Source organism: Marmota flaviventris, chromosome 17 (assembly GCF_047511675.1).
Source record: "Marmota flaviventris isolate mMarFla1 chromosome 17, mMarFla1.hap1, whole genome shotgun sequence".
Taxonomy (NCBI): Eukaryota; Metazoa; Chordata; class Mammalia; order Rodentia; family Sciuridae; genus Marmota; species Marmota flaviventris.
This window is the reverse complement of record NC_092514.1, coordinates 77,046,285-77,066,734: the sequence shown is the minus strand read 5'-3', so window position 1 is coordinate 77,066,734 and position 20,450 is coordinate 77,046,285. Positions and strand designations below refer to the sequence as shown.

Genomic DNA, 20,450 nt, shown 5'->3' with positions numbered 1-20,450 from the left:
CCCCTGACAGAGGGCGCCGGGGTCGTGGCGAGAGGTGGCGCTGACCCCACCCTCTCGCCTGCTGGACTCCTCGTTGCCTCCCAAGTCCTAGAGATTCCAAAGCCCGTTGACACTGCGCGCGGGAGAGCGGGCAGCGGCCACTCCTCCGCGGCGCGGCGCATCGGAACGGCCCCAGCTCTCCAGGAGCTCCCCGCAGCGCGCAGCCCGGCCCCGCCCCCGCAGCAGGCCCGCCTCCGGGCCGGCCCCGCCCCCGCAATGCCGCTTTACGGCGGAGGCCGCGCCACGCCGTGGGCGGCCGTAAAGCGCCCCCAGGCGGCACCGCCCCCGCCGGGCTCCGCGCTGGCCGTCCGCCCGCTCGAACAATGGCTGGCGGTACGCCCCGCGTCCACTACCTGGCGGGCTTCAGCTGCCCGCTGGGCGGCCTGGCGGCGGGAAAACCCCGCGTGCTGTGCCACGAGGCGGACGTCTTCCTGTCCACCGGGAGCGAGTTCGTCTACGTGTACGACCAGGAGGGCGGGCTGCTGACCGTGAGCGCCGGGCCGCGGGCGGGCGGACGGGCGGCGGGCGGGGCTCGGGTCCGCTCAGCAGCGAGACCCCGCCAGGCGTGCGCCTGGCCTGACCACACTCCCTGGCGTCCAGGCGGTGTACCGGTTCCCGGACCAGGTGTGGCACCTGCAGCTGCTGGCCCCTCGCAGGGCGCTCTACGTCCTGTGCGCCCGGAGGGGCATCTACTGCCTGTCGCTGGACACCCCCAGCAGGTGAGGGGTGGGCGTGGCCCCGTGCGTCCTTGTCCGCCGTGGGGCCACCGTGGCCTGCACGGCATCTACTTGTTCACACATCCCCCTGTGACTGCACGGACTTTACTCCTGGATGGGTCCAGAGGGACGCCCCACCATCGCTGCGCTGGAGACGGAGGGCTGTGCGGGGCGTGAAATCTCGGCGGGTTTTTGCCACACTTGCAGCCCCTCACACCCAGCACCTGTGCTGCCGTGTTCTCCAGGAGCTCCTGCTGGCAGGGAGTCCTTAGCTAGTGGGTCCAGGAGACACCTCCCCAGCCGGCCAGCAGGCCTGCTGTTGGTCTGGTGGCTCTGGCCGGGACCCTTAGAAGCAGGTGTGCTGGCTGCTGCTGTGTGAGGTGGAAAGGCAGCTTGTGCAGCCATCTGAACTGTCAAATGTGTCCTGAGCCGTCCGTGGGAGTTGGGAGGTTGTGTGGCCAATGGCCTGTTGAAGGGCTGACGGTCACTGTGGAGACCCTTCGGCCCTCCCTGCGAAGACCCCTGCCCAGCCTGTTCCCAGGCGGGTTTTCGTGAACAGTCTGCCCCGTCCATCCTGACTGGTCCCGTTGTTCCCGGAAGGTCTGTGAGCCAGGCCAACAAGGACAGTGAAGAGGATGAACTCCCTTACCCTGTGATGCCCGTGGACCCGGATGCCTGCGTCCTCCCCGATGCCACACTCTGTGCGTTCACTGTGCTGGACGACATGCTTGTTGCCCTGGCACAGGGCCCCACCCAGTGGAAGATGCAGCTGTTTGAGCACCCCTGTTTAGGGGAAGACCCCCAGCCAGGGGGCCAGATCGGTGAGGTGGAGTTGTCCACCTATACCCCCGAAATTGGTATCCCAGGAAAGCCCACAGCCCCCCACTTCCTGCCAGTGCTGTGCTGTTTGTCACTGCCAGGCTCCAGAGCACCACATGGTCACCCCCAGGCCTGTGGAGGCTTCACACTAGAGGAGGCCCTCTTTGGGCTACTCTTTGGAGCTGATGCCACCCTCTTGGAGTCGCCTGTGATCCTCTGTGGTCTTCCTGATGGCCAGCTCTGCTGTGTGGCCCTGAGGGCCTTGGTCACCTCTAGGTCAGCCCCTGGTGACCCCAAGGCCCTTGTCAGGATCCTCCATCACCTGGAGGAGCCTGTTGTCTTCATTGGGGCCTTGAAGACAGAGCCACAGACTGAGGAGGCTGTGGAGAGTGAGCTGTCCAGTATGGAGGTCCACTCTGACTGCCTCGTAGCCCTTGGTCACCATGGCAGGACGCTGGCCATTAAGGCCAGCTTTGACAAGTCAGGGAATCTGGTGCCAGAGCTTCAAGAGTACTTCCTCCCGGGGCCAGTGCTCTGTGCTGCCTGTGGTGCGGGTGGCCGCATATACCACAGTACCCCCTCGGACCTCCGCGTGGTGGATTTGGCTCAAGGAAGCGTCCCCTTGGACCCTCAGCAGCCCAACAGAGCCCCTGGAAGCCTGCCGCCCACACTGTGCCCAACCAGCTTGAGTGTCTGCAGTGTCCTCACTGTCTCTGTGTCACCCAGGGCACCTGCAGGTATGAGTGGCTGTTCAAATGTGGAGAGCCAAAGCTGTCAGGGGCTCCCTCTTGGCACTCTCCCTACGGGTTGGCCTGTCCTCTTCTGTTTTCTCATCGGCCACAGCCTGCTGGCACGGGGCCAAGGAGCAGCATGTGTGTTTCCTTCCGGGACCTGAGCAGGCCACTGCTCTGCCTGGATGGACTATCATCCCTCACTCGAGTGGCTGCTCAGAGCATGTGGCAGTGCAAGAGCACCTGTGGCGGGTCTCAGAGCAGGTCATGCCTGCATGCGTCTTCTGAGGGCAGGGACACACTTTCAAGCCTGCATGTGCTTATGGGCTGCTCCAGCGAAGGCAGGGCTCTTGAGCTAGGGAGTGTTTTAGCTGTGTGTGCCCAGTGTTGGCCAGAGCTGTGTTGGGGCAGGCCAGCCTCAGCAGAGGCAGCCTTTGTCTCCTGTGGTGGCCCTGGCTGTCTGGAAGCCCCATGAGGATGGAGAGGAGGGGGACCTGGCCTCCATGGAGCACTTGTATTTGAGAAGCTCAGAACAGCCTTGCTCTTTGTGGCCTGTTGAGGGCAGACTGTGCCCAGAAGACATGGCCGCACACAGTGTCCTCCTGTAGCCCTCTTTTTTTTTTCTATTCACGTCTAACAGAACCAGATGCTGCCACGGTGCCACCTCTGTGTTGGGCTGATAGCCCATCTCAGGGAGGCCTGTCAAATGTGTCAAAGACCCCTGGGCAGCGTCTCCCTCCTTGGGACAGTGCCTTGGCGCTCTGCCAGTGCTTGTCTTGGCACCTGGGACAAACACTTCTGAATGTCCTCACAGCTGCCAACCACTGAGCAGCCCTATTTGTGTCCATTGTCAGGTGAGACTGAGCTCCTGGCTCTGTCTGCCAAAGGGCGCCTGATGAGCTGCAGCCTAAGCCCCAAGAGTCCTGGTCCCACCAGAATGACTTCAGCAAGTGCAGACCGGAAAATCAAGGAACTGCTCTCCGGCATCGGCGACGTGTCTGAGAGGTGAGCAGTGATCTCCGGCTCAGTGGAGCTGGCGTTGCATCCTGAGCAGAATGTCCTTGACTGGCTGTGGTCTGTGTGGATCCCAGAAGAGAGACCCTTCTTCTCAGGTAGGACCCCGCTCCTTTTCCCCGCTAGGGGGCACAGGAGACCCCACCACTTCCTTAGCCCACAGACTCCCCTGCTCAGAGGACTCTGCCTTCCTGCTCTTCGCAAAGGCCACCATTGCTGCTGGCCCAGGGATGTAGGAGAGTACACTCCAGGTCCATCGGGCTCCTCTTGTCTTCCCCTGGCTCCTCTGGTCCTAGAGCATACCCCATAGGCTCCAGGTCCCTGTGCCCTCCATTCCTCCCTGCCCTTGTCACTGTGGAGCCCTAGAAAGGAGACAGGCTGATTAGGCACATTTCTGGGGCAGCTGAGGACAGTGCCAGGTAAACCCCATCTGTAATCGTGACCCTGAGTGTCTGATGTGGGTGGAAACTTCTTTGAACCAGGGGCTGGCCCAGCCCCACAGAGCACTGCCCAGCCCCTGACGTGCTCCATCATGTGCCTTGCCTTCTGTGGCCGAGAGGAGGGGGGCAGCTTCCAAGGGGTCCTGGTGTGGGCGGGACGAGGCGAGATGCTCTCCAGGCCTCACCCCTGAGGCCTGGCTCACAGCCTCGCTCTGCTAGCTGTGGAAGCAGGTTCCGGTCCCTCCCCCTCGGAAGTCCAGGGGCTGGGCTCCCTGCGGTCTCCTCCCTTCCCTGAGCACCATATCTGCCCTTCGCAGAGTGTCCTTTCTGAAGAAGGCAGTTGATCAACGGAACAAGGCCCTGACGAGCCTCAACGAGGCCATGAATGTGAGCTGTGCCCTGCTGTCCAGCCGGGAGGGCCCCCGGCCTATCTCCTGTACCACCACCGCCTCCTGGAGCCACCTGCCCCCGCAGGATGTGCTGACAGCCACCTGCCTGCTACAGAACAGCGGGGACTTCAGCCTGGACCGGGGCTGGACCTTGTGCATTCAGGTGCTCACCAGTTCCTCTGCCCTTGACCTGGACGCAGCTGGCTCAGCTGTCACCTACACCATCCCTGTAGACAGGCTTGGCCCTGGCAGTCAGCGGGAGGTGACACTGCCCCTGGGCCCGACTGAGAGCGGTGTGCTTGACCTACCTGTGACCGTGTCCTGCGCACTCTTCTACAGTCTCAGGGAGGTGGTGGGCGGGGCCTTGGCCCCCTCAGACCCCCTGGAGGACCCCTTTCTGGAGGAGCATGCCCTCGACCTCCTTCCTGAGCAGGAGGGCATCTGCCTGCCTCTGAGCAGGCTTACAGTGGACATGCTGCGGTGCCTGCGCTTTCCTGGCCTGGCCTCACCCCACACACAGGCGCCCTGCCTGCTCAGCCCGGCCCGCAACCCTGTGGACACTTTCCTGGAAGCCTGCTGTGGGCCTAGCAGTGAGCCGACTGGCCCTGCCTCCCTGCGGGCCAAGTACTTGCCCCCATCGGTGGCCTCCATCAAGGTGTCAGCTGAGCTGCTCAGGACTGCCCTGGAGGATGCTCACTCAGGTTGGTGGAACCACCTGGCTTCACCTTGACCTCAGGGCCTCTCCCCGTCCCCCCCAAGCTGCACCCCATAGCTGGCCTCTTCCGCCTGCGCTGCCGCCGCATTTCTCTGTTAAACTGGGCTTCTTGAACCCTGCATGTGGAAGCCCGGCCTGAACAGAGAGTCGGAGGCATCACCAGGGAAATTTTGCATGGCAAGCACCCAGGGGCCAGCCGGCCCAGCCCCCAAGCCCATGGCCCAGCTTGGCAGAACTGTGTCTGGGCCCTGCGTCTGCCTTGCATTGCCACCGGGTGGGTGAACCCTTCACTGTGTGGTGCTGGATCTTCTGTCAGGATGGTGCCCTGTGTCACTGCTGCCGCTCTGCTGCTGGAGGGTGTCTGGCAGCCTCTGGGGCTGGCCTGCACAGGGAGGGAGTGGCAGCCACCCTCACTGGATGCATCCCTGCAGCAGAGCTGCCTGCTCTCAGGGCCACACCCGGGCACTGGCAGGCTTCCTCCACGGTGGAGTTCTGACTCAGTCAGCTGCACTACTTTGCCACCACCCCTTGGAAAGCTGCTTCTTGGGGAGCTATCCTGGCTCTCTGCTTGGGGTGGGCTGCAGAAAACTGGGACACTTAGATGGCACTGAGAAGGGGACATTGCAGGAAGCCACCCAGGTGTTAGCAGGACCCACCTGAGCTCCTGATGGTGCTTCTGCCCTCCAGGTGTCCCCCTTTGCAGTGCCACCTTGCAGTGGCTGCTTGCTGAGAATGCTGCTGTAGACATCGTGAAGGCCCGGGCACTGTCTTCCGTCCAGGGGGTGGCCCCCAATGGCACTGACATCCACCTCATCATCCGTGAGGCAAGCAGGGGGTCAGTTCACCTGTCCGTGGGGAATCGGCCTGACTGCCAGCGACTCTCAGAAGGGGGTCCCTGGACCAGTGGTGCTGGGAAGTTCAAGAGGAATCAGACTCCTGATTCCCCTAGGAGAAGCTGAGCCCCAGACCAGAGGATGCCCAGCACTTCTCTCTCACACCCTGCTCCCCCACCTGCTGGACTCACTTCCAGCAGATCCTCTGGTGCTACTTGCCACTGTCAGACGCTGTTGCTGAGTAGTTTGGGGTGCCCTTAGAATCAAATCGATCCATTCCCCCAGACATTGCCTCCTTGCTGCCCACTACTCAGCCCCTTCAGACCCAGGCTGGACCGGCATCTAGGTCAGAGCATCCCTGCAACCTGAGGCTGGGGTCAGGCAATAGCTCTGTCCCGTGGAGGGGTGCTCGCAGCCCTGTGGAGGAGCCTGCAGTGACCCAGGCTCCAGGTCTTGCCCCACATCTGTGTCTGGAGAGCCGGTTCCTGAAGGGCACTTGGTGGTGGCAAAGACTCCACACCTGATCCTGCTGTCAGAGGTGGGCTGTGGCACCCAGTGTGGGTGTGGGAGTGTGGCCTGCTCTACAGTGGACTTTCAAGAGCATGGGCATTGCCCAGATGTACAGGGCCTGGGCACAGCTCCACAGTGAAGTGGTTTCCACAGTCTGGATCCTGAGGGTCTTCCTGGACGTGTTCTTCTCAGACAACCAAGTATCTTGCTATCAGTTCTTGGCTGTCCCCAGGCCAGGGCCCTTCTGACCCTACCCCTACCCACCTTCAGGGTGTAGAGTGGTGCCCAGGCAGGGAGTTGGGGCTGCCCAGGCAGGGAGTTGAGGCCACCCAGGACCTCCCTTACTGGCAGCTTGGGAGGCTCTGTTAGCCTGAGCCCTCCAGGGCAGCACAGGGGCTGCCAGCAAGACCTGCCTGTGTTACAGGTGGCTGTGACTGACCTGTGCCCAGCAGGGCCCATCCAGGCTGTGGAGATCCAAGTGGAGAGCTCCTCCCTGGCAGACATGTGCAGAGCACATCACGCCATTGTTGGGCGCATGCAGGTACAGTGGTTGGTGTGGGCTGGGGAGGGAGGCTCTGAGGGCTGCAGGTGGGCTGTGGAGACTGGCTGAGGTACCACACGGCTGCAGGCCATGGGGTCTGTGACCACCACTGCCTCTGCTGGCAGATGCAGTGCTGTAGAGACATGTGAGTGAGCGCTTCCTCGCAGACAGGCCACTTTGCTGTGCCATCAGCCCGATGTCACCCCAAATCCAAAGCCCACCTACACCATGCGTGCATGGCTGCTAGGGCATCCTGAGGCTTCCTGTCTTCCCCTGCTCAAGCAGGGCTGCGTGGACTGGCACACTGTGGGCATGGGTCCCAGGATAAGGCATCTGCCCGTGCCAGGGAGAGCGAGCAGTCTTAAGGGTTTGCTGGGCAGAAGCACATGCTCTGGTGCTGTGTCCAGGCTGCTCACGCCAACAGCTTCCAGGTCTGAGAAGCTCCCATGTTCCCATTGAGTCTAACCAGTGCCCAGAGCAGGGTGGCCTCAGTCCAGAGCCTGTGGCCCCTGTCCACCTGTCCCAGCTCTGTTCAGCCTTGGTCCTTGCAGCAGAGACTGCAGTGTCCTCAGTAAGCCCGTCCTGAAGTGGGTTCTCAACTCTGGCCTCTGTGGGCCTCTCGGGAACCTGTCACCCCGACCTGCTACCTGACGGCAGCTGGGACCCACAGTGTGCCAAGATGCACTAGGAGCCAGGCAGGAGGCATTAGCTGCCATCAGAGCTCCGAAGGTCAGCCCTGGTGATCTCAGCATGTGGCTCCAGTGGCCAGTGCTGTGCCATGACCCCAAAGCCCACCCCATGCAGCAGGCCATGGTGCAGGCACTTCTGCTTCCGTGCTGGAGTCAGTCCAGACACCATGACCAGGAAGAGTGGCCTCCAGGCAGTGCTGCCACCGTCAGAGAAGGCACTTCCCAGTGTTTATCTGGCCCCCAAGAACGTTGTCACCACATCCAAACTTCCCCATCAAGGACAGTCATGTGGGGTTAGAGCCACCCTGATGAGTTTGTCTTGGTCATGTGAAAGGTCCCCATCTCAAAACTCACATTCAGAGGCACTGGGGTTAGGACTTCCACGTGTGAATCTGGGGAGCCACATGCTTTCCCTGGATGGGACTTTAGTGTTGTGGTGGCAGTGTGCCAACCTCCACATCCATAGGTCAGAGCTCCCAGGACTCCGCCCAGAGGGACAGCTCCCACTGCAGGCCAGCACTGCCTGGGGTGCTCTCAGGTGGAGGCTCTACCGTGGGCCTCACTCACCCCTGGAGAGGGCAGCAGGGGCCTCGCTGTCTAGGTCACTCAGGCCTGTAGCAAGCTGGGCTCCTTCAGAAAGCGGGAGTTGGCGACCAGCCCCTCAGCCTGCTGAGTGAAAGGGCAGCTGGGTCAAGTTGGGCCCTGGCTGAGGTGCAGCGGAGGCAGGCTCCACAGTCTGTCTGGTTCAAGGACAGAGCTGGCGGAGGGGGACTTTGGGTCTGAGCACAGCAAAGCTCTTTAGGGATGAGTGGAGAGAAAGGACCAAGTAGAAGTTTATTGTCAGTGACTGATCACCAGGTGGGGCCCATGTGCCGCTGCTCTGAGAGGAGAGTCCCGGCAGGTGGGAAACAGAGTCGGGGAAGAGCCCACACAGGTGGTCAGAGTCAGCAGAGCAGGAGACTGTGCTGGAGGGCCTGGGGCAGCCAGAGGAGGGCTCACCCTTCCCTGATGGTCACGAGGGCCTGCTAGTGCAGACATCTTCCTCAGGACAGACAGTGGGCACCACCTGCCACATCCCCACTCCCACTGTCTCCCCCAGGCAATGGTCAGGGAGCAGGCTGCCCAGAGCTCCAGCCCACCCGACCTCCGCATGCAGTATCTTCGCCAGATCCATGCTAACCATGAGGTGAGCGCCTGTGCAGGGCTGTCCCACCAACCTGGGCATCAAAGAGTGACCCTGGCAGGGCCCCTGTGCAGACAGATGCTCAGCAGGTGCCCAGCCTGGTGGGGCTGGCCTCATCCTCAAGTGTGGGCTTGGCCCTGGGCAGGGCAGCGTGGTGGGGTCGCGCCTCTCTCCTGCCTGCCTCGCTCCACCTGTTCCCCTAGCCACGCCTGCCTGGCTGTGCTGTGTTCCTGGACCACCCACCACCTCCCAGGGAGGGGTCCCAGGGAGAGGCGGAGGGCCTGAGCCATGTTGCTTGCCCCTAGGCACTGCTGCGGGAGGTGCAGGCCCTGCGTGACCGTCTGTGCACGGAGGATGAAGCCAGCTCCTGCGCCACAGCGCAGAGGCTCCTGCAGGTGTACAAGCAGCTACGCAGCCCCAGCCTCGTCCTGCTGTGACCAGGTGGGCCCAGGCCTCCACCCCACTGCCTTCAGCCCTCTCCAGCAGCCGAAAGACCCTTGATGGTTGCTCAGAGAAAGAACACCACGGGTGACTGTCCCAGCCCTGCATATGACCTGGCCAAAGGCACCAGAAAGTGGAGGAAGTCGGTGGGAGGCAGTCCAGGGGAGCCCGAACCTCCGACCTCCACCAACTCACTCTTTCCCTTTCTCCCAACAGCTCTGGCCGCACTCTGCCACACTGCTGGGCACTTTCCACCCCAAGCACTGAGGCTCCCCTGGCAGCATCCTGTCTACTGAAGTTCTGGACCCCCAAGCGGCACTCCATGAGGGACACAGGGCTTCTGGGCTTGGGACTTGGGGTGGGTTCATGACTTGTTGCTGCTATTCCCCCCCCACACCCCGGGAGCACCAGCTGCCCCTCTGGTGCCACCAGGTGGGAGGGTACTCCTGCAACCAAAGCACAGAGATGTGGGGCTCCTGCAGGTGCCAGTGGCTCCTTGCCATACTGATGAAGGGCTATCAGGGTGGCCCGTGGCCAGGAAGCTCAACAGTGAGGTACCGTGCCTGAGCTGCACTGTGTGCTGCTTTTAGGGTCACTTGGGGCCAGGGGCTGCAACCCAGCATCCCCACCCCCACCTCTTCCTTCAGCTGGGCAGTGCCCAGTCGCTGGTGCTGTTTTTGCTATGGGGTGGGGTGGCTGTGTGTCTAGACGTCTGTGGAGCGAGCCACTCCTGCTGGGAGCACTGTCGGCAGTGTGCACAGCAGGTGCTGTGAGGTGCTTTGCTGACAAGTGACCCTTCGTGTTGAGCTCAGCTCGTGTTGGCTGTTTTTTTTTACCCCCTCCCCACCCTCCAACAAGCACGCACCCCCAGCTCTGCTGGACTCCTGCCAGAGCTGCTTTCTCCATGGCCCTGGGGCTGGTAGGAGGCCCCTGAACTGGGGGACTCTCCAAGGAAGGGCATCCTCTGCAGCACCCAGGAGCCCTCAACCAGGCTGCTCAACTGAGGGTCTGCTCTGTGGTGCCTCTGGGCGGGCCAAGAGGGGTCCACAGGAGGGAGGCTGAGGTTGGAGGGGCCTGCCTCTATGAGAGCCCGGAGTCTCCACCAGATCTGGCTCTGGTAACAAGCTGGGGTTTGCAGGGAGAGCCACCTGCTCCAGGGCTGATGAGGGCTGGCCTTCTCGGGGGCTCTGGCCTGGCCTGCCCAGGCTTATCTGCAGCTGTCCCAACAGGACAGGCAGAAGCCTCTGGCTCCAACCCTTGTCCAGTGCTCTTGTCCATGTCTTGCAAGGATGAAGAGGCCAGTCCAGCCCCCAGGATGTGCAGGGCCTGTGTTCACCTGCCTTGGAGAAGGGTGACGTGTCCTAGGCTGTCCAGACTTCTGCCTGTCCGACTTGACATCTCCCAGGCCTCCCTTGCCATCGCAGGCTGTGGGGATCCCAGAGCTGACAGGTCTGGACTGCCTGCCAGGCTCACTTCCCCAGACCCCCAGGTCTCAGGAGCCAGAGCAGATGTCCCAAGAGACCACTGCCTTAGAGCAGTGATGCCGTCCAGCCTTGGCAGCCTCAGCTGGGCATAACACACAGACCCAGAATGAGACGCCAGGCCAAGGGGGTTTGGTGTGCCATCCTTGTAGAGCCAGGGCAATGCCCCGCACCGCTGTGCAGGCTGAGGCCACCTCCCAGCCAGGCTGCCCTGCAGGGGTGTTCTTCAGGAGGAGTTACCCGAGGCATCAGTGCTGTTTAGTTATGTGGAAAGGACACTGGGACCAAAGCCACATGGTTCCAGGCTGGCTGACAGTGGGGGACACCACAGACCATGGGGCACGTTGAGTCTACCTGCCCTCCTGGCCACTCAGCTTCCCCATGTCTGGCCCTGCAAGGGTTAACTGATCTGCCCAACACTTGCCCCAGGGATAGTCCCTCTGGACCTGAACAGGGGCAGACCCTTGTTCCTGGAACTGGGCAGATCCCAGTCCTCGACTCCTCCCCTAGGACTCTGCTTGGTTCCTTCCTCTTTGGCCTGCATGTCCTCACTTCCCAGAGCCTGTGCCCCCGCTCCCAGGGGACCCTCTCCTCAGCCCAGACTCCTACCCCTCATTAGGCATCACCTGTCCTTGGGCAATGGACTCATTGGAGGACACTCCAGGCCCCAGAGAAGGGCAGGGACTGCCTAGGTCAGCTGCAGGGGTTTGGGGTGTGTCTCCTGAAGGAGGATCTGTGTGCCTAGACATGGTGGCACCTGGGGCAGGTGCGGAAACCAGAGGAGGCCCAGGGTGGTAGCTGTCCAGGTCATGGGGCTCTCTCCTCTGGATTCCCAGCCATGGCCCTTTCCCTGAGATGGATGGGGGAGAGAAGGGTGAGTGGCCCACTGCAGGAAGTTGTTCCTGGACAGAGGATGCAGGGAGGGACTGCAGCGGGCCAGGGACAAAAGTGCCAGTGCTCAGCGACCCTGCCCCGCAACCCTTCTGACCCCCCGGGGGGCACCCGGAGCTCACAGCAGTTGTCAGGCGGCTTAGAACGCGCGCCCGCTGGTCCTCAGTACTCCCAGAGCGCGACCGCGGAGGGCGCATCGGCGTCTGCGCGGAGCAGCCCCGAGGCGCCGCCGCGCAGGTACTTGCCGCTGCGCGCACGAATGGCCAGGCGGCCGCGCTCGCGAAACTCGAAGAGAAAGTCCTCGGCGCTCTCGCCGTCGCTGCACACGCTGCCGTGGCTGCCGGTGTACCAGAACCCGCCGCCGCGGCCTGGGGCGGGGACGGGGCGTCGGCGTGGTCCACCCCCCCCACGCGCCCCCCCGTGCCTGTGCGCCCGCGACCCCGGTGTGTGCCCCACTCACTCCTGCGCACCTCGGATCTGATAGGCGCCGTCGCTGAAGCTCAGGTGGAAGACGTCGTAGACAGAGCGGTTGGTGTCCAACTGGTTGGAGCCTCGGCGGTGGCAGACGAAGCCGTCCAGGCCGCGCAGCACCAGGATGGGCCGGTTGATGAGCTTGAGGATGAACTCCTCGTCCTCGCCTGCAGGAGAGGGCGCTGTGGAGCCGCCCTCCCAGCCCCTTCCCTGTCCAGGCACAGTCCTGCCCAGATCTGCCATTGCCTGGTGCGCAGCCTTGGCAAGGTGCCTAATGCCGTGGAATCTAGGAGTCTCCAATTGTGCAAGGAGTCGAGGAGGTTCCCAGGGTTCCCAAAGGTGCGATGGAGAAAACCAGACCCTCTGGGAGCTAACTGTCCCCTGGTGGATTACCCAGATTAGGATGACTTGCCCTGGCAGCAGCAGCTCCCCTGAGAGAGGGGAGAGGGCCTGTGTGCAGGCACCGGCCTGGGTGGAGAGCCTGCCCCCAGCACCTAGGAGGCAGGAATGCTCACCCACAAAGTCACTGATGGCTGCCAACTGCCCGTTCTTCTTCATGCACACATAGCGCCCATTGCTGGCTTTGAGTGCCACCCGCCGGCCACGCCACTCCACCTCAAACATGGTGCTGGCAGAACTGAAGGGAACAGGGCAAGGTCCCCTCAGTGGCAAGAAATGGGGGTGCGGGCCTCCCCTTCTTCCTCAGGTTCCAGGGCCCTCCACCGACACCACCATTAAGAGCTGCCCCATCCAGGAGGCGTTCTTCCCTGACTGGGCTCCAACAGTGGTCCTCAGGGTTGAGGTAGCAATGATGGTTGGTGCAGTGTGGGGGAGGTGACTGTGGTGGCAGCGATGGTGGTGATCTTAGTGGAGGTGACGGTGTGATGGGGATAGGGGACACTCACACTTGTGTGGCTGTGGCCTGAATGCCCCCATGGGTGACCAAGGTCCAGTAACCTCCAGTGCTGGAATAGAAGGTACACTTCTTTGTGTCCTGATCAATTTGCATCAAGAAGGTCTCGTGGTCTAGCTCTTCATCCTGATTGGCTGAGACGTTGACCCCTAGAGGGAGGAGATGGGGAAGTCCCTCACAACTCTCCTGGGGGGCAGGGGTTGAAGAGGCATGCTGGGGCACCCCCAAAGCCAGAGAGTCTCATCTAGAACCTCTGGATTTGGGAAGATCTGGAAAGCGCCTGCCAGGACCATGAGGCCCGGGCTGCTCCCACACAGGGCCCCTAGCTCTTCCCCAGGAAGAGGGCTCCTTCCGTGCCGGCAAATCTCCCACGCCGCTAATCAGCGGGTAATCTGCTTGCTCCCGCTCTCTTGACCCAGGACTTACACCAGCTTCTATTTATAGCTCATTTCTAAGCTGCCAGGTGGGCACAGCAGGGTTTTTGCCCTACCCCATGTATGGACCCAGGTCACTTCCAATGCCTAGGGACCAGGAAGACCCCCATACGCACATATGCTTGGTCTCCCAGGAGCCCTAGAGGTCAAGGCTGCCCAGGGCTCTGCTGGGGTTCCCAGAAGAGGGCCGAAGGGGGCACTCTCTCTGGGCTGGCAACAGCCCCAGGCCTGGAGCCTCCCTGGGATCTGCCCACCCATGGCACCTCCAGCTCCCTCCCGAATACTGCATCCCAGTTCCCATGGCGACTGGGCACTCAGTGGTATGACAGGCTGCAGACCCCATGAGGCCCAGGGGTTCCAGTGTGGGCAGCTGGGGAAGGGGAGGAGTAATGGACAGAGCCCTACCCAGTCCGGCCCCTGGGAGGAAGGGCATCAAGCAGCAACCCCTAGGGGAGAGCCTGGGTCTGCTCCTTCACTGGTGTCCAAAGGCCACCCCTAGGCCAGGTGCGACTCATACTCAGGTCACAGCTCTGGTGCAGAGAAGCAATTGGAAGGGGCCTAGCATCTTTGCCACTGTCCCCACCACCACCAGCTCCCTCATCCCAGCCACAAATACTGAACTGAATGGGCAGCACCTCTGTGACTGGCTGTGAGCCAAACATGGCCCTTGTCCTCATATGCCTGGGCCTGGTGAGCAGAGGACGAGGATATCTAGTGAGGGGTATAAGCCACTGTGGGAGACGGCGACAACTGGCCTCCCTGTGGGGACTGAGAAAGAAGCCAGGTCAAAGGACTGGCTAGGCAGGTCGAGTGGCCCACTGCGGCTGTCTCCCAAGCCAGGAATACCGGTGTGTCCTCCCACGTCACTCCACACCCCACACTTAGGCAGGATGCTGTCCGACATCTTTCTGGACACACAGTCACCTGCTTCTCGGAAGCTGACCTCACAGTGGGAGGGACACAGAGTTCAAGTTGGTATGGTGATGTTGGTCTTACCCTACTCTGGGGGATTGGTTGAGCCAAGCAGTGTTCAGTCCTGACCAATGAATGTAAATGGGGTATCTGCTAGGATTTAGGGGAGATATTTTACTCCTAAGAAAACAAGAAGGGCCAGTGATGCTTTTTTCTCTGGATTTTGTCTTGTCTGGATGTGAGGCCTGGAGTTGCAGCAGCTATTTTGTGAACATAAAGTCAGCATTGAGTCAGGAGAGTGGTTCGACAAGGAGGTAAGAACAAAGGCCCTCGGTGGTACCACAGAACTGACCATGGTACCCTTCCAGGAATCGCACCTTCCCTGAGGCCTCTGGACTCCACTTATACGTGACAATCATGTCTTTCTGACACCAGACAGTCTGGTCTTCCTGCCGTGCTACCCACCAGCACTGCCATACCAGAGAGGGCAGACAGACTGGCTGGCAGGCTGATGGAGGAGGGAAGGGAGATCATCAGAAGAGAGAGGAGCACACTGGGTGCTCTCACACCCCTCCAGGGCGAGGAGACAGCCCAGGGTTCTGCCTGGCCATGGCCCTGCCCTGCCGCCACTCCAGGACATAACCGACAGGAGATGGGGCAGAGCTCACTGCTGCCCTGCCTGGAAGTCGAGGCACCTGCTCCCCAGGCCTCTCCTTCCCCGCAGCCTGCTTCCTCCCACCACCGGCTGCCCAAGTCCATCTGACGCCTCTGCGGGCCAGGCCAGGTAGCCTCAGCCTTACTGCAAGGTACCTACCTCCCATTCCCAAGGTGCGAGGGAAGCAGGTGGTGGTCCTTGGTAGGGGATCCCCTCAAACGGCAGTCAGATCCAGGTGGTGAAGAGACTAACACGACCCACGTGGCCACCATCACCATCACCTCCACCACCACCACCACCCCTCCATCACCTCCACCGTCCCTCCATCACCTCCACCACCCCTCCATCACCTCCACCACCCCTCCATCACCTCCACCACCCCTCCATCACCTCCACCACCCCTCCATCACCTCCACCGTCCCTCCATCACCTCCACCACCCCTCCATCACCTCCACCGTCCCTCCATCACCTCCACCACCCCTCCATCACCTCCACCTCCACCACCCCTCCATCACCTCCACCGTCCCTCCAGCATCACAATTTCATCTGCACCTCCACCAGCAACAACTCCACCTCCACCATCCCTCCATATGATCATCACCATCACCACCTGCACCTCTACTGTCTCTCTACCATCACCTCCACATTCACCAAGCTTCCATATCTCCTCCGCCACCACACTGTCACTGACATCACTGCCGCCCCCATACCGTGCTATCAATATCAGCACCAGTGTCGTCACCCCCATGAGCCTCTTTCACAAGTGTCACTCACAAGCACTTGGTGCCCAGCACCTCCGCTGGCTCCACAGGACGCCCCCTCCACCCGGCTCCCAGGTAACTCACATTGCTGATTAAGGCCTGCAAGCATCTGGGCCTTGGTGAAGGGCAGGCAGGAAGGAAGGACCATCACTGTGTGTCCACCCGGCCACATGCCAGGACCAGGCGCCTCTAATGACCGTTGATGTTCTCACTGGCCTGAGGGCTCTGAGTGCAGCCCCAGGCCCCCTGGGCATGGCTTACTTCTGCCATCTGGGCCAGGCAGCCAGTGCCCAAAGCCCTAAGGTAAGGCAGGTGCCCAGGGAGGCTGACATCCACAGGGTAGGGACTCGATGGGCACATGGTAGCTGCCCTTGCCTGGGGAGTGCTGGCCTGGAAGGACCTGAGTGGGTAGAAGCAGCTCTCCCCATCTCACCTCTTGTCCTGACCTCAGAGCCGCGGATCTGGGCATGCCCGGCCACTCGGGGGTGCGTGGAGCAGGAGCCCACGTTGGAGCAACGGCGATGGCTGGCCCGGGCCAGGGCCTTGCTCTCAGCAGCATGGTACCATTCTGAGACCCTTAGCTTCCTCACAGGAAGTGGGGACTGCTGTGTTCGCCCCACAGGCTGCTAGGGGGTGTCACATGAGATAGGTGACCAGTGGCTGGGAAATGGGGAGAGCCACTGGAGCAGAGATGGGCTGTCCCACCAAGGAGCCAGGCCTGGGGCACGGCAGTGTGCCCCAGTACCCACTAGCACTGAAGGTGACAAGAACCCCATTCCTGGGGCTGCCGAGGCTCCCCCGGCCAGGCCTGCGGAGGTGCCGACCCCTCTTCACTGTGCCGTCTTCTTGCCCTGCCCTGGCCCCTCCCCAGTTTCCTTCAAAGTTCAGACAGTGGGATGATGGGCAGAAGGGGAGTGGCAGGGCCTCCGTGGCCTCCTGTCCACCCATCCTCACAGCCCCAGGCTGGGCACAGCCCACCCCCACCCAGAGGGGCACGGCCCATCCCCTGCCCACACCTCTCTAATCTTGGAGTCAGCAGCTGCCCGACAGCTAAGACAGTCTCCGGCTGGCGGGGATAAAGGGCCGCTTGTTAGCCCTAGGCCCACTGCCCCGCCGTATGCCAGTGTCCATCAGACACACAGGAGCCCAGCAGACACGCACTGGGCGGCCAGCCGCTGTGCCTACCTTGCCGCACAGAGACGTAGCGGTGGTTGGCGGCCACCAGCACCACCTGCGGGTGACTCTCCTCCAGGTCAAAGAGCTCATCCTTGCTGGGCCGCGTGTTGCGTCCAGCCTTCAGCGTGCCAGCAGGCCCCGTGGGTGCCAGGTAGCGGCCATCACAGTCCTTGAAGGCCAGCTTGCCCGCCTTGAACTCCAGTGTGTAGCAGGCATGGGCCTCGGGCTCCCTGACCAGGCGGCCGTCGCTGCGCAGGTAGCGGCTGTCGCTGGACTTGAGGCAGTACCGCCGGCTCTGGAAGATGAGGGTGAGCAGCGCCTCCACCCCCCAGGGCATGTCTCCGTCCGCTGCCATCTCGTCCTCCTGCGGGCACAGGTGCACATAGCGCCTACGGCTCACGCTCAGCAGGTGGGCCTGTGGGTGGATGGCCAGGTGCACAGTCCACAGCTCAGCCGTGGAGATGGTTGTGGCAAAGCAGGACAGCTGGTCCTCAGTGCCTCCGAAGAAGCGGCCATGTGGCTCTGACTGGAGCACCCAGCGCCCATCCGGCTGGGGCAACACCAGGAAGCGGCAGTCAGGGCCCGGCCGCTCTGCTCCACAGCCCACGCGCCCGTCCTCTTCTGCTGACAGGTAGCGGCCCAGGTGGCTGCTGCGGAACAGCACGGCCGTGCCCTGCCCTGGGTCGGGCTCCAGCACCCACATCTGCTTCCTCTTGAGGCTGGGTGCCGAGGCATTGACCTTGAAGCCAAAGCTCTCCGCTGTCAGGTAGCGGTCAGTATCATTGACCAGGCCAAACTGGATCTTGAGCACCTGGTGCAGGCCGTTGGTGGGCATCTTCCAGGCTGGCCAGGCCTCGCAGGCTGGGGAAGCTCTCTCTGAGTGCTCACGGGTCCTGGGGCCTCCCAGAGGCCCAGCTCTGCTCCACTGGCCTTCGGCCCCCAGGGCCTGCTGTCGTCATGGACCCCACTACCTGCTGCAGCACTGTCTGACCAGTGGCTCGGCCACCCAGGCAGCTCTTACGTGGCCAGTGGGCAGCAGAGGGCGGGTGGGGAGGACGGATCAGGAACGTGCCGGCTTAGTGGCGGTTCATTACCCCAGCTTGGACTGCGGCCTTTCCTGGCTGACACGGGGGCTGGAGCAGGGTGCCCGGCAGGACTGGACACAGGCTCCCCAACCTTATCTTCTCCCACGGCTGCTAGGGCCCAAGTCCAGGGCCCTATGCCCGTACCTCTTGGCCTCTCACCTTCCTGCTGCCACCAAAAGGCCCCTTGGACTCACAGCGAGCGCTCCCAGCCGCGCAGCTCCTTCCCAAAGCAGAAAAGGCACCAGTGGAAGCCCACGGCACAGGCGCAACCCGATCACAGCCCCCGCTGCAGGGCCACCAGATCCGCGGCAGGATCCAGTTACTGCTCCTCTGACTCTTGCTGCCAGGAGCCCAGAGCCCCCCCAGGCAGGCTCCCCACCCAGTAGCCTGCAGCGCGTCCTGGGCTGCCCTGCTTGCACCCCAGCCTGCAGTCCTGGGGCCCGGCTCTCCCTTTGGGTGGCCTGGAAGTGGCAGGAGGGGTGTTAGTGCCAGTGGCAGGGCCAGCACAGGCGCACTGGCCCCCGTGGAAGGCCTGGCTCGGGAAGAGCAGCCCGCACCAGGGGAGGCCAGTCACCCTTAGGGAGGAATGTTTGAGCAGGAGCTCCCTTGTCCTGTGGTCAGCGGCCCCGGCCTGTGTGGCTTCCAAGTGCCCTAGGCAAGTCTTGGAGCCATGAGGCTGCTCCCCTCCCTCCTCATGTGGCCTCCAACAGACCTGCAGGGTGGCCTTGGGGACCCTATAACTGCCACTTGAATCACCAGGGTGACTGGCCTGACGGGTCTTTAGAGACTGTTCCCTTGGTGTCTGGCCAGCGGGGGACCCACGGGCTGGCCCTGCTCAGCCATGCCTGTCTCCTGCACCTGCCTCAAGGGCCAGGTGCCAAGGAAGGAAACCAGAGCTGCCCACCCTGGGCCGGGTCCAGACCTGGTGTCCTCTTCCTTATGACAGCGTGTGACCCTCAGGTCTCCCTGGGGACCAGGAACAGGGTGGTGAGGACTTCCAGCCACGGTGCCCAGTCCCTTCACTGTCCTCCTGGCCCTCCATCCCTTGAGTGGCCATTGTGGCTCCACACAGGGCAGCCAGGCACAGCAGTCCACTGTTAGGGCGTCAGGGGCGATTCACGGAGGGACTGTCAAGTGCAAATCCTGGCTGACTGCACCCTCCCTGCAGGCCAACTTGGCCACCCCGTGGGCCACAGGTATCTTGAGGCCCTGGCTGTGTGGCCAGGCATCCCCCAACGATGCCCACACCCCAGCCTCCCCTCAGGTCCCAAGGGTACAGCTTGGTCCGTGTGTGTGTGGCGTGGGGAAGCCATGTCCACTGTGTCCTCCAGGTGTGGACACTGGCTGCTCCTCTGCAGTCCCTGGCCTCAGCCAGGTGCAAAGGGAACTGGGATGCCACGTCCTTCTGATGGACAGGAAGGCCTCATTGGCACTGACAGGTGCTGGCAGGCCCTCGAGCACCGGGGGAGGAAGCCCGGTGGCCAGGCACTAAGCAGCTTGGCTCTGGGCAGCCTCTGGATGGCAGGGCCAGAAGCGGCAGTAGCTCCTCCTATGTGGCCCACAGCTTCAGAAGGAGTGGGGCTATTGGCACAGATCCAGGTGTGCTAGCCAAGGGGACCGCTGGGTCCCAGGGGAGGGGCACTTCCTTAGGGAGGCAGTTTGCCAGGTCCTCCACACCAGCCTTCACACAGCTCCAAGGCTCTGGTCAGCTCCCGGATAGGGGAGAGCTTCCTTCTGGGTCCCAGCAAGGTTTCGGGCACACAGTAGTGCTCACACGCAGTAGTGTGCTTGAGGCTGTTCAACATGGGGGTCTGTTTTTTGTGCAGTGGGCTGAGCCTCTGCAGAAAGATGCAGCGTTGGACATGCATGTCTCTGTGTGTCCAGATGCCCTGAGGTGGGGGCTGGGCCTAGCTGTCACCTGCTAATCCGGTTCAGCCCCTGGAGATGCTGCTGTGGACCCCAGCCTTAGAACCCCCTCAGTGCTGCTCAGGGTGATCAGATTGTGCACTGCTCAAGGGAACCTCTTTAAAAAATATATATATATATATATATATATATATATATATATATATATATATATATATATATATATATATATTTAGTTGTAGATGGGCACAATACCTTTATTTTATTTTATTTCTTATGTGGTGCTGAGCATTGAACCCAGGGCCTCGCACGTGCAAAGCGAGTGATCTACTGCTGAGCCACAACCCCAGCCCTCAAGGGCACCTCTGTACAGGGTGCCAGTCACAGCCCAGATGTACCCTGCACTCAGGAGCCCACAGCAGGCCTGGCCTGGGTCCTCCGGCTTCCCTTCATAGCACCCCCACCAGGAGCGCACAAATGTGTCTGCCCTGAGGCCTGTCCTGGCTGGGCTCTGGAGATGTCCAAATTTACTGGCATTTGGGAACCCCGTTCACCTGCACCACCTACCTCTAAGCCCAGAAGGAAGACAGTGGCCCAAGTGTGTGGCCACATGTGGCTGGTGCACTGAGCCTGGACACAGAAGGTCAGGCCACCTGATGTCCCATCTTAAATGTCTGTCTTGAGGGAGGGGCACGTCTCCCTGATGGGTGCTAGGAGGTCATTTGGGTGGGTGGCACCCCAACC

At 62.0% G+C, this 20,450-nt stretch overlaps 2 protein-coding genes across 3 annotated transcripts; one reads left to right on the top strand and one right to left on the bottom strand.

Moving 5' to 3' along the window:
* The first annotated feature begins 319 nt into the window (after positions 1–319).
* Faap100 (FA core complex associated protein 100) lies at positions 320–9,871 on the top strand. Of its 2 annotated transcripts, none has more exons than XR_003585396.2 (10): positions 320–527; positions 640–758; positions 1,356–2,311; positions 3,160–3,310; positions 4,077–4,849; positions 5,551–5,687; positions 6,631–6,747; positions 8,536–8,622; positions 8,925–9,147; positions 9,277–9,871. XR_003585396.2 is itself a non-coding variant. In XM_027955499.2 (10 exons), the coding sequence occupies exons 1-9, from the start codon at positions 363–365 to the stop codon at positions 9,054–9,056; spliced, it is 2,637 nt and encodes an 878-aa protein (XP_027811300.1). In that variant the 5' UTR covers positions 320–362; the 3' UTR covers positions 9,057–9,060; positions 9,277–9,871. The 2 variants fall into 2 exon arrangements, 1 of the variants encoding a protein (XP_027811300.1); XM_027955499.2 differs by having other exon boundaries at positions 8,925–9,060.
* Positions 8,252–17,680, bottom strand: Fscn2 (fascin actin-bundling protein 2, retinal). The gene is made up of 5 exons (XM_027955501.3): positions 16,765–17,680; positions 12,809–12,965; positions 12,419–12,540; positions 11,903–12,070; positions 8,252–11,800 (listed from the first exon to the last, which is right to left on the bottom strand). Exons 1-5 carry the CDS (start codon positions 17,588–17,590, stop codon positions 11,595–11,597), a joined length of 1,479 nt encoding a protein of 492 aa, XP_027811302.1. The 5' UTR covers positions 17,591–17,680; the 3' UTR covers positions 8,252–11,594.
* Between the last annotated feature and the right edge of the window lie 2,770 nt (positions 17,681–20,450).